The sequence below is a fragment of the Odontesthes bonariensis genome, chromosome 1 (assembly GCF_027942865.1).
Source record: "Odontesthes bonariensis isolate fOdoBon6 chromosome 1, fOdoBon6.hap1, whole genome shotgun sequence".
Lineage (NCBI taxonomy): Eukaryota > Metazoa > Chordata > Actinopteri > Atheriniformes > Atherinopsidae > Odontesthes > Odontesthes bonariensis.
In genome coordinates this window covers 28,533,375-28,546,889 of record NC_134506.1, presented here as the reverse complement: position 1 = coordinate 28,546,889, position 13,515 = coordinate 28,533,375, and the positions used below count along the sequence as shown (strand labels likewise).

At 40.1% G+C, this 13,515-nt stretch overlaps 1 protein-coding gene across 1 annotated transcript in view; it reads left to right on the top strand.

Moving 5' to 3' along the window:
• The first annotated feature begins 2,342 nt into the window (after positions 1 to 2,342).
• spata17 (spermatogenesis associated 17) overlaps positions 2,343 to 13,515 on the top strand; it is a 43,897-nt gene continuing 32,724 nt past the window's right edge. Inside the window, exons 1-5 of the mRNA XM_075471605.1 lie at positions 2,343 to 2,411; positions 2,881 to 2,970; positions 3,934 to 4,015; positions 5,405 to 5,455; positions 8,819 to 8,922. Coding sequence (XP_075327720.1) covers positions 2,344 to 2,411; positions 2,881 to 2,970; positions 3,934 to 4,015; positions 5,405 to 5,455; positions 8,819 to 8,922 — 395 coding nt within the window. The 5' untranslated portion in view covers position 2,343. The remainder of the gene's footprint in view (positions 2,412 to 2,880; positions 2,971 to 3,933; positions 4,016 to 5,404; positions 5,456 to 8,818; positions 8,923 to 13,515) is intronic.

Sequence of the window (13,515 nt, the reverse complement as noted above, 5' to 3'; positions counted from 1 at the left end):
AAGTTAACAAATATGTTCTTTTGATTTGAAATATGTTTCTCTGCCTCACTTTTCTCAGTGTGGAAAAGAAGAGAAGAAAGAGTCATTATGGATTTCAATTAAGTGATCCCTGGGCAGAGAGGGATCCGTCAGAGTGGAGGAATTAATGTGCTGCGGACAGATGTTTAATAATAATGGCCGAACTGGCCCTGCCGAGAAACACACATTCCCTCTGACGCACCCAGCTGTGGCCGGAGGACCTCGCATGCATGGACAGACACGCTAAAAAAACACACAGACAGGCCCACATACACAGGCACTTTTGTATAATCACTCATACACTGACACATACAATAATGATTCAAAAACACACACTGTGCAGAGAAATGCGTGAGAGTCTCAGACACCCCCACTTCCCTGTACAAGCTGATATCACCACTGGTGTGTGTGTCTTTATGACCAGCGCTGGCCACAGCGCATATGGCCCTCATTTAGGAACAATGGGCATGGAGAATGACTGGCTCGATGAGCCTCCTCACTGTGAGAGGTGACTGGAGCCATGTTAAATGACATGCCCCGTACGGAGAGATGGAGTAAGACAGGGAAAGAGTGGATCTTCATGAGTGATCCTGGATAAGGACTTATTGCCTCACTGAGCAAAGAAAATGTTTTGAGCGAGAACTGACAGAGGATGAGGAAAGGAAAAGCTGAGAGAGCAGCTAGTCAGGCTGGGTGCAGAAGTGGATTATTAGACAGCGTGTAAACAACATGTCCTTTTATGAAGTGCTCTAACTCTCCTTCTCTCACAGATACACACCTGGTGACACCTCATCAGTGCTTAAGCAGGACGAATAGCTTCCAGCTATCCTTACAGTCTTGTCACAAACAACGCATCTCTAAAATCTCTCACCCCTCCTCTCTCACACACGCTGTTCATACCCTCTTGTCACAACAACAACTCTCCAGTAATTACCAGGGTGGCCGCCCTCCTACCGCCCTTCGATGGATGGGATGAGCAACCATGGCTTCGACCCTGCAGCCATAACTCTACCTAGGACGTCTGCTGACTGCTCTTCACCACTGCGGTGGCCCACAGACAGCAAATTGGCCTCAAAGAACGATAGAGAGACAAAAAGGGATTCTAAAACAAGCTCACTCTCTGGCTCACAGTGAGGCCGGCAAGAAAGAGCATGAAGGCAGACACGTACTCATTCACTTTCACTATTTGTCGTTTCCCAGTCTCCAAGGAGTAATCTATAATACAGACATTCCTCTCACCAATGGCCAGACAGATACCGTTCCTTGCACAGATACAAAACTGTACACACAAACACACACATAAACCCTGCTGAGGTGATCATTTTGACAGGAGAATATGACTGAAGAGGAGTGGAGTGAAGATGATGGGAAATAGGGAAGGAAGAGCAGGAAGACATAAACTGATAACTGTATGATGAAGGGTGATAACGTCAGGAAAGGAAGAAAACAGATGAAGGGATGGATGGACGAGGTGAGCTGGCAGATCAATACACACATTCACAATCTGCATCCAGAGCGCAGGCATCTTTCAGATGTCTTTCTGGCATTTGTGTTTATTTCACTATTTTCGTTCATTAAGATCTCAAATCAAAGTCTTTCGGTGTAGGGACTCTAAGATGACTTTGTTTCTTTCTCTTGTCAGAGTTGTTTTTTCTTTAGGTCTATATATTATGGAGACTATAAAAGATTACATTTTTTCAGCCATGAAGACCATAAAGATCTTTATATCATAAAGATCCCCATTCCGATAAGGATCACCATGACAACCAACACACTTTGAAGCATCACAGTATTGTTGTTTTTCTTCTATAGATACAAAAGTGATAGAAAACAGCATACAAAGCACACAGTGTAAAGTCACAACTTTTCTTTGTGACACTCTTCAAACACAAGTGCAACCCAGAGGGCTTTCCAGAGCGAAACCAGGACGTTAAAGGTAAAAACAACAAGCAGGTCTGGGGCTTAATTACCAGAGGATGTCAGGAGGAGAACAGTAAATAAGAACAAGGTTTTCTAAAAAGCTGTACATGTTTTAAAAACAAGATGAAAGTGATCTTGCAAGTTGCCCGTCCATCCCAACTGGTGGTGAGCAAGCTGAGCAAGTAGCCCACTATAAAGTCACAGTGAGTCAGATAATATCAACCAGACTTTAGACATCGTATAAACTTTTCAAACTTTACGTGGCATCAACATAAGCCAGAAGTTTTAAAACAGTTTTGTTAAGATAAAGACACTGTTTTTAAAAAAAAGCTTTTTTTCCTACAGGTTATGAACACATCTCTACGCTGTTGTCAAGACAACAAGTAAACTGACGACTGAGCAGACATGGCGGACCTCCTGAAAATAAAATGTGCAATGGAGGACTTTCGAAAGGAATACTTCCTCAGAAACAGGTGTGTATCGAATATATATGTGTATTTTCTTTCTTTTGTCCCGACATTGCCTGACTTACTTTACTCTTGGCGTCATGCCTTCGTATGGGATAGCTGAGTAAGGTTTTAAGTGAGGTTTTCAGTCAACATTCTTTCGATAGTCGTTGACTTAGCAACAAACAACAATTCCGATGGCATTTTCTTTTTAAGAATGTATTTCTTTTTATCGCTTTTTAATAATTTAATAATAATTTCATAATTTTTAATAATAAGTTTTAAGCATTAGCGACCGTCTCATTATACTACGGAAGTGTTCGGAACATGCAACAAATGGGACCACATGGAAGTGTTGATGTGTGCTTTGCACAGCAAAATCTCCCCTTTTAGTAGGCTACAGTCGAGTACTGATCGGTGGTATGCAACACAATAGAGAGAAAACTGATATAATTGTCATTTAAATGTTATTTTTGTTTGTGTCTATGTGCTTTAGACAAGCCGAAGAAAACAGACAGAGGGAGACTCAGGCCGCCACCAGAATTCAGAGCTGGTTCAGAGCCTGCAGGGTGCGGGCATACTTAAGGTATTTTACTGTTTGTGTGTGTCTTTTAGATCCAAATTGACTCTGTAAACTATGAAAATAGTGAGGTTTGGTTGTCCTTTGGCAGTTGTAAAATATTCCGCAGGGATCTAAGAGTTAATTTGAAAGGAAACCTTTATATTATCCCTATGCCATAATTATGTCACTTCCAGAGCTTTGCAAATGGCCTCAAGGAATAAATGTGTCTTGCACTCTTTGCACACACAGAGAAATGTATGTATCTATCTCTGTGCTTCCTCTGATACTGTGACCCCAGCACCATTCTGCAGGGTCAGCAGACAAACTTCCAGACAGTAGGTTAATTCAGATTACTTTAGTTAATTGATCAATGCGTTAAGTGGATAATTAGCAACAATTTTAGCTGCTTAAGTGCAACTCCGGGGTTGTGATATCCCCACTATAAGCATTGATTTTCTGGGCATATAAATGGCCTTTTGGAAATTGATGGCCTCATTGGAGGCAGGGAATCGTAGTGAACTTGCATTTAGAATATGTTTGAAGATGAATACAAATGTGCACCACTGACTAAAGGGAGTGAAAGGCTCATCGGGCATGATCGAAAAGCCTGGAAGAGCAGAGGGCTTCTGTGAGTGTGTGTCTATTTGAGAGCCTACTTGAAAGTATAATGTTTCCCTGACCTTTTAATTTCAGTCTTTTGATAGATTTTTACAGATTTGTTTGGAGAAAGTCCCTTTTTTCTTTAAGGTTTCCTTTAAGGTTTTCACTCTGAGCAGAACTGCATTGCATTCTCTTCTTTTAACATGTATTTTATATTAAGATGGATAAGCTCTGAACATAAACCAGCTAGTTAATGATCAAGCAAATATGTCCATCATTTAATTTCCCCCATGTGTATTTGAATAACTTTTCTTCAGTGTTTTGTTCATTTCAGCCACAAAAAAAAAATGCCCATTCAATCCTCTCCCCAATATGATTTTATTACAGCCATCTGCATAAGAAGGCAATCATTATCCAGAAGATATGGCGGGGCTTCACAGCAAGGGCACGTGTCAGACAAATGGTGAAGGTAAGCCAGAGCCTGCAGCCGCTATAGATATATTGATTATGTTATGATAGCACGCATTAGAATTCAATTGCCATATTCCTAAGTCCCTGCCTCTGACCTTAAGAAATATAATTCACTCATTACACATTTGGAAATGAACACTTAGGAAATACGATGCAATATGATAAGGAATTCCATCTATATTGCAGTTCCTGGGATGCACAGTGAAAGTGTGTTGTGAGAAATAGAAATCAGGAAAGAGTTGTGTGCACTATGATTTCGTATATGTGTGCTTCAGTAAAACAAGGCCCCATTTTCAGCATATTGCCTCCAAATGCTTCTTAATTGAACAGATTGTTGATACCGGATCCAATACCCAGTGCTCTCACATATAATTTTCCCCTGGATTGAGTTTTGTATATGTATCACAACAAGCTATTTATCATGCCTGTAAATTGACTGTTTGCTAAAGCATAACTGCCAGCCGCCGTTTGGGAGGCGTTCAAGAAATAGAAAGCGGGGGGTTGTAAAATAAACAATGAAGGATATGTAACAACACACATATGGGCTAAAACAAGACTGTTTGGTCTAATTTGGAAACAGATGAGCACTAATTAGAATCTCCAAAGTGCCACATTGCACTATTTTGATTTAGCCCAAAGATATTCCATGCTTCACCTCCTCTCTTTCACTGTCTGCCTTCTTCTTTCTTGCAGACCTTATCATGTGTAATGTGACTTGCACAAAGCCTCTTCTCAAAACATCAAGCTGAATTTACAACCACCTTTCAAGTCTTTGTCTTCCTTCCCTTTCCTGTCTTCCCTCTCCTCCCTGTCATTATTGAAAAAGACGAATTGAAATATGAATCCCTTTTATGGCCGACACTCCAGTTTGCTCCTGAAATGTGCCCCCAGTGGTCGGCTCGCACGTTTGGTCTGTGACGGCTCGTCGGGCGTGCTGCTGAATATTCTCGGGCCTTTTGTTGTTAGTCTCTTCTGTGGCAGCGCTGTCATTGATTATGAAATCCAAAGGAGAGCGTTTGGCCGTCATACATCTCCATTAGCGCGCTGCTTGACTACCATAGATTTTCTTGGCCCTTGTCTGCGTTGGTGTATTAAAAGAGTACCGTCCTCCTCTTGATACAAAGTCCCAGTAACCACTTTCTCTTTTCCTCTCTTCCTTTCTCGCTCCATGTCCCTGACTTTTTCTCATTCTTCTCCTCTCTCTTGCTTTCCCTCTTCCTGTTTTTGCCCCCTCTCCCTCCCCTTACCCCCGCTACCATGGCCCTATCTGTGCTGTGTCTGTGCAATGTATTATGTATAAAGAGCTCTTTATCTTTGACGCCCGCTGTGGACAGATCAGAGGGCTGGGAGACAAGATGTAACGCCATCTTTTCCTTTGTGTTCACAGGCGGCATATTTTACCATGAAGATGAATTTCTACAACGAGATGGCGGTCAGGGTAAATATCACCACGGTGTCTTGTATTAGCAAATGGAGTGTCGTGATGGGGGGACACTCTGTTGCTCTGTGTGTGCTGAGAATGGGAGGGCCCATGAGGAGCAGCATCTTAGCACTTCATCGTCATAACTCATCGCAAAAACTGTCCAGATTTTCTTCCCTACTTTTTAAACATATGGCACAAGGTTGACATTCCTGCTCAGCTTAGACTTATGCCACATGTGTTATTAGTAGACTAACTAGATACTAGATTTTTTTTAGGTCCAATGCTGTCAGGCATTCAGTGAATCAAAGTTGTGGCAGTGTTTTCCACACAGACATGTGGGCCTTCCAAAGTATATTTCCCAAAAGATTAATTAATCTTTTACAATTTAAGATGGTAAGATCACACTTTTTAAAGCTGCAACACACTGACAAAGCTTCTCTTCCTACCTCGCTGCCCCTCCCCTCGATACAAACACTGAATCGAAACATGAGCACGTAGGGTTGGACCAATTGGAATTTTGTAGTTTTCCCCTGACACTGTTGCCTTATCCACGCTCAGAACAGGAATTCTAAGAGAAGTTTCAACGTGATCTGTTGGTTCTGTCAGCTCAGCATCTTTCTTTTTAAACTGGCATTAATATAGGAACTGGTCCAAAACTAGACTTGAAATGGGCTGTATCTTTCTAGTGCCCTGCCATGACATTTGGTGTGATTTTGCTATAAATAAAATTAACTAAGTATTTCCAAAGAAACATTTTAGACCTTTCAGAAACCATAGGTGACTTTTTTAAAGTAAAAAACTTTTTTGAACCAACCATAGCTGACCCTTCCACTGGTAGTCGCAGAGAACTAAGATCTTATGCAATGCCCTCCACATTTAAGTGTCAGAGACAACAATATTATGACAGCTGGCATAGATGTGAATCAGTTCCAGGGAGAAAAAACTAAGTACATTATGTTGGTTGAAATTTTGTCTCTTTTTTGTGGAGGATTATTGTTGTAAGGTTAGGGGTTGTACTCCCATAGTGTGTATGATCTGATCCTGGGGGAAACTTGAAATCTGTACTGAATATATAAGTTATGTTGAAAAGGTAAGGGATGGAAATCATTGTTTCTTAACTTTCAAGTAATGTATTTCACAAACTAGTTTGCAGCTTACCATGAATACGCTTCGTGGCTCCGTATCACTGTCTACTCAGTTGTGTACTGCGTACACAGCTATGTTCCCCTGACCTCGACACAGTATAGTAAACAACGGAGTTGAAGGTGGGCAAACTATGCGATGACTCCATTTCCAAATTTACCTAAGCTTCTTTTTCTGCATTATGTTCTGCAGGAACAAAACAACAGTCTTAATGGCTCATATTGGCCATCATATTAAACAATACACAATACAGTACAATTTCATATAGCATGTTATACCTAGTTTTATCAAATGCTCTTTTTAGTCCCATAGTAGCTACTACTGTTCCACTCATTAATCAAAACTCTGTGGCTGTGATTGATGCTTTGGCACTTTTACACATGGATATTTCACAGAAACCTTATATTTTTAGAGTTCCATATAGCCTTCTTATTAGGCGAACACTCTCATTCTGCCTAAACCGTTAAAGGGTTTTATAGCCCAACAAAAAAAATCCACTAGTGTTTATTGAGGGTGTGTCGCTGTCCAGATGGACAAAGATGGTTATAATATTTTCATATTGTTGGGAAAGCCTGGAAATTGAAGGCTTCATGTTTTACTCTTAATAGAAACCCAAACAAATAAAACTGACCACCCTGTTGTTTGAATAAATATCCGATTTAAGGAGAGACACAGATTCAGAGGCAGTCTTTGACCCAGCTGTTGAGGTCACCCGGTGAAAGGTGTTAGTTGATGTCACCATGTAGAACAAAGCAAATGCTTCGGAAGTTAGAGGAGAGAGGTTTTTATTACCCATTAAAAATAACCTTCATATTTCTATAAAATTCCCATTGTTTCCTTTAGGAAACAATGGGAATTTTAATAGGGGGTTACGTGAAAAGGGTTGGTGGCTCAGTGGTTAACAATGCAAGAAAGTACTTGGTTTAATCCCCACATGGGTCCAATGAAGCTTTGCAGTGCTGAGTGTTTTCTCTGTTTGACTTGGATTTTTTGAGGGCTCCCGATTATATCCTGCTGCCCTTGACCAAGGATTTGGCTTCAGAAGTAGTCTGTCCCTGGGCACAACACTGTGCACTGCTTACAGCTCCTAAAGACCTATCATGAGGGAGTACAGTGATAAAATTCTGATTGACTAGAGATTAATTACATGTTCCTTAAGTTCATAATTGTCATACAAAGCTAAAGGTTATTTTGAAAGTACAGACCTGAACCTGGCCAAGTACTTTTTATCATGCCACCTTTGGAAAGTTTTTAATCTATGCCAGATTTGCAGATGCAGTATGTTAGGAGTGGAATTTCTTATCTCCTGCCACAGGCACCTTCTGGATATGATAGAGCAATAGTGTTTATTTAAGTGTATGAAACTCGAGAGAGTCTCTGCAAAAACAAACGAGTGAAGGACACTTGTACTATTGCCAAAGAAGTATTTATTGTTCAAATTGAGAGAAGGAAAAATATAAAAGTGAGAAACAATTATCTCAGGCTCCCCTTGTGACATTTCCTTTGAATCAATTTTGAATCTATTCTTTTTTCTCTCTTCTCTTCTTGTCTTCTTCCCGGTGTGGTAGATAACAGAGGATAAAGTATTAAGGCCGTAATAGAAACCAGTGTTTACATGCCGCACCTCGGATTTGTATTAGATTCAACAGCATCGATTTCACTAGTCAACAAAGGTCAGCAAGAACTTGGGTGGCGCCAATTACTTTATTTAAAATTATCTATTGACTGGCAGATCAATGCTAATTCTCATTTTGCTCTTTGTTGTTTTTCCCCATCCTCCAGTCCTCCTCTCGCCCTCTTCCCTCTTCTCATGGCATGATTATTCTTTTACCTGCAATTGTTTTAATCTCCTAATTAGTCTGAAGGACATCCGCCCCTTTGCTTTAAAATGGTCCACTGGTGTGTGTGGGCGTCTGTGCTCGCTAATCTGCAGCCTCCTCAATCAGCAAGGATCGACATGGTTAAATATATGGAGCTGGGACAGCTGTCGGTCCCACCTTGGAATGTCCCCCTGCTGCTATAATGTAGGGTGAAAAAAAAAGAGAAAAAAAAGAATGCATTTTATGTTTACGCCATCACAAACAAAACCCCTGAAAAAAGATGTCAACACTGGGATTGATTCAGATGCTGCTTTGCAGAAACCTGACTGTGTGTGTGGTGATCTGAGGTAATTGGTAACTCATTTCGTCATCTTGCATGCAAAGTTCTGAAGAAAACCTTTACAATTCCTTACAGATTCAGCGGCAGTGGAGAGGATTCTTTGTGAGGAAGTATATCCATAACTTTTATGAACGCAAAAGCTATTTGGAGGGGGTAATCGTGAAAAATGAACTTATGAGGTAAGACGAAACATATGTATCCTACTGTATACATTTTTTTTTTACAGTTTTTTCCTTCTTGTTCAATAGTTTTCACATTTCATTCATATATGCAACCAGCGTTGTATGTTACAACTGACATGTTGTATGTTACAGTGGGGCAAAATACAACATTGTTCTTAGACGAGGTAAAAAAATTTTACATTTTTTTTGTATGTTTAATGAGTTGCAAGGAACCCTTTATACTATATGTTGTAATAGAATGTGAATGTCTTCTGATTGGACCTGTAGGCTCAGGATATACTCCAAGTTACTACGTAAAGGGGAGATGAATTAATTTGATGAGTGAAAAGACAGTTGAAAGCCGTTCCTATAACATTGAAATATGGGAGGACGAGGTAGGATGTAGGGAAAAGTCAGGGAATAAAAGAGAGCGAGACATGTAGCGATAGAGGAGAAGGAAGAGGGAGAGAAAGAAGTCCTTTTAAAACGCTTGAGGCAAAGAGACAAAGAAGTGAACGATGTGAAGAAATTAAAAATTAGCCTCTGATTTGAACCGCAGCTTGTGCATTAATAAAACATCCTGTGCTTCAGGGCTTTAGTGCTAGAGATACGCCATCTTTTATTTTTGACAATAAAAAGAAAAAAAAAACATCACTATTAGCTTATAGTGACATTTTTAATGTTGCTAATATATTTTACGAGAAAATATCTTTAGGCTTCAGCTAAAATTAAATGTAAATTTGTTAAAGTGCTCCTTGGATCACTGACTTTCCCCCTCACTTCCCCACAAGCGTTCCACCTTCCCTCCTTGCCCTGTTTAGAGCAAGAAGGGACGAGGCTGTTAAAATCCATTAAGGAAGTGTTGCCACTAAATTCACATTAGGCAGTTTACCGTCACACATACCTGTATTTAGTTTTTTTTTCTTAAGTTATGTTGTTATATTGTGAAAACAATTAAATGCAAAGAAAAAAATAAAATCATCTGAGAAATCTGGAAGAAATGCTTTGGAAAAAAAAAGAATAATTAGATAAAATGAGCAGCTTTGTGATGTGATTTTATTTTATAGACTTGGTCTTACTCTTATTAAATGTGTGACATCCCCACTCCTTTCATTCAAACACACACATACACACACACAGCCCCTCCTCCACAGTGCTTTGGGGTGTTTAGGTCACTTTTGCTCCAGTTAATCACATGTTTATTTAGAGCTGCAAGGGTCATGATCAATTAACGCCGTGTCGTCACTTATTTAAGATATCCTTTCTACGTTAGCTAGTTAGCCCTCAGATCACACACTGCTTGATCGCTCACCCCACAAAGGTCTGCTATTGAATATACCAGCATGTTCTCTCCCATTGTAAGTCTTTCTGTTTGTCCAAACTGTTGAGTATATTGCTAAGTGTCAGACTGATGGTAACCATTCAGTGAATGCAGGCCTGTAGTGCATGATGCAGAAGTAGTACAAGCAATTCCAAACCTTTCTCTGTCCTTTCACGCTCATAATCTCTATTTCAGTCTCTCTTTCTAATGACTGATCTCCCCAGCACGAAGCGACGTGTGCCATTTCATTAGGTTCAGCATCCACCTAATCCCTGCCGCTTACACCATCCTCTTGTATCCACTTCCCGGTCTCCGCCTCCCTTAATCTCTAAGTCTTACCTCTCTTTTTTCTCTCTTTCTTAATCTATTTAGCTCTAAATCTTTCCCTCCATCTCTCTGCCACAGGTTCACTGTGCTTCAGTCCATCCTCATTCATCCTTTCTCTCCTTCTGCATAGCCTAATGAAGTCAGGACCCCGGCGCAGTCCCCACTCTGCCACAGTTTTCCTTGATACCCCAACAATTTATCACTTTGTCAGGGAGACACTTAAAGTTCCTGGGCTTTAATAAGGGCATGCAGTGGGACGATGGGGGCAATTAGGAAAGCGGAGCAAGCCCGCTTTGCATATTTACTAAATGTGCTGGTGTCATCGCTGCCGCCACTAACATGGCCTGTTGACTGCATGATATATTCTTCTATCTGCAGTAAACAGCTGGGTAATTATTACTGCCATAATCAGATAAATAATTATCTCTGTGATGTTGCAACTACACTGTGAAATCTTTGAAATATCCTCAAGATTATATATATATATATATATATATATATATATATATATATATATATATATATATATAAATACTTTATGGATTCCCTCTTGGTTGAGCAGCACTTTTCTTTTGTTTTTTTCTGGTGCTGTGCTGTCTCTCTTCCTCCTTCACATTTTACCTGTCTTTCTTCACTCCAGTCTTCTTCATTCATCCCTCTCTTTGTCCCTTCCAAGGACATTCATGAAAGAAGAGCTGCTATGGTGGAGAGAGTGCAGGCCTGCCCTGCCATCACTCTCCGCTTCCAAGCATCAGTCTTTCTTTAGTTGCTCTTTCCTTCTGATCCAGTTTGGGTGCAGACAAGTTCACTCCTTCATTTTGATTGGATTTGTATGTTCAGTGTGTGTCACTCTTGAGTGTGTCTTGTGAGAAATAAAAGCATGAAAGAGGTGTAGATGCTTTCTTAAAATTTCTGTAGTATTGATAGTAAAATTTTCTGCCCTCGAATCGTGGTGGCCTCAACATCTACTTCAATGAATTAGCTCATCAGTGAGTCGATCACTTTAATAGAAAGGTTGTGTTTTTAGGGTGCTGAAGACTCAATACATTGAGCGACACTGTCTAAATTATTTGGCTGAATAGCTCTTCCTTGCCAACAATAGAATCATTTAATTCGAGCAATTTAGTCAACCATTTGGGTCAAGCCTCCATTAAATATTTAGAACCCAGCCAATTAGCTGCTTTGGTTCTGGCCTAGATGACCAAGGGTGTGGCCTTCTGTTCCTCAGTGCCTCATTCTGTGATATTCCGTCAGTCCTTGACTCTCTGTTGTGAACCATGGAGTAAATTATTAAGGAATAAGTGGGAAATGTAGCTGTACTATATTAGCCATTTAAATAGGTTAAAACTCCAGGGCGAAAGTGTCAGCAAGGTTTCAGTCATTGCAAAGTACAGGTACGCTTGATTGGCTTTTTCAATAGTTCAACCGCCTTCAGAAGTGAAATGTAGTCAGACTCCTTTCACCTTATGTGGAATGGTAAAAACGAAATTATCATGCAACAGCTGGTCATATCCCTTGACGATTTCGGAATATACTGAAATTGTGTTGGCAACATATATATTACGCTGTGGTATTTAGTCACAATAGGAGCATATAATAACAGAAAAGTGCACTGTTTCACGTTTCAGTGCTTCTTTGTTAGTGTCTCAAATGCTGTTTATGTATAGTATATTTATTGTCAATACTCAGTAGAGAAAGTTTATTGAGTGGTTGTGGTGCATTAGCTGGTGTATTTTTCCTTTGATTATAAATAAAGATTCATATTTACATTTAGCCTTTGAGCCCAGCTTCCATCTTAACCCAGTTTAGTCAATGAACTGATTACATTCATAGCATTCTAAGTTTATACCTGATGGCCAGCAAAATTGTCAAGAAACACATTGTAGCCCAAATAATTGTTGCTTGCTGTATGTATGTATTCCTAGGCAGTGCTCCATGATCTTGTGGCATCAAAAAATAGAAAGGTATTTTTTGTGATGGAATATCAACCAAGCTGATTCCACCCAAAGCATCTTAGATTGCATAAGTAACAGATCTTATTGTATAAGACAGAGTTGAAGCCATTCTGAATTTAGTTATTTTGTTTTCAAGAACTTTCACTCAAACGCACAAACACACTCACTCACACAGACAGTCAAGCACACGCATGCACACAGACACGCACACATATACCGAGGGCATGTGCGGCTTGCCGAGCAGGGCTAATGAGGGTTGTATGTTGTGGCGGCTGGTTGGGTCGACACAGATCGAGGTGCCTTCAGCCGTTACAAATCTGTTTGGCTTTTGTCCACTACACAGCAATTAATAACACCGGGACTGGGGGCAGGGAAGCAAAGGTCACCCATTCAGCCCGACCTACACAAACGTGCATAGAAACACACACAAACACACGCACACACATTCAAGCAAAGTGTCGGACATTTTCGTATGAAAACTCATACATATTTCTGACAGATGCACACATACACTGATAACAGTGTCCCTTAAACTCTCTCAGCTCAGACACACACAGACATTTGAAAACAGGTTATGACCCTGAAAACATTGGTTGTCTATAACCTATTATTAATGCATAGGTGAACAGAAATACAGATTTACACACATGCATCAACTGGTTTGTGAACCACAATGTCCCACAGTACACCACAACCTAATATTTTACATTAATAAGTAATATTCCTGTTACCTGGATAGACAAATAGAGGCCAAGCAACCTCAATATTTACACTCTACACATGTCTCCACACTTTATTAAATTGCTGTGCCTAATATAACAGAAACATTCACATTTAGACTTGCTCCTCTTCTTACTACACGCACACATAGAGCTCAGCATATTTAATTTATTTTGTAATTTAATCCGGTGCTCTGGAAGAAACAAGAATGCAAAGGCAATGGAAACGTGTTGTGATTCCTTTTAAATGTCAGTAGAGGCAGAATGTGTTAACCTCACATTACAGACA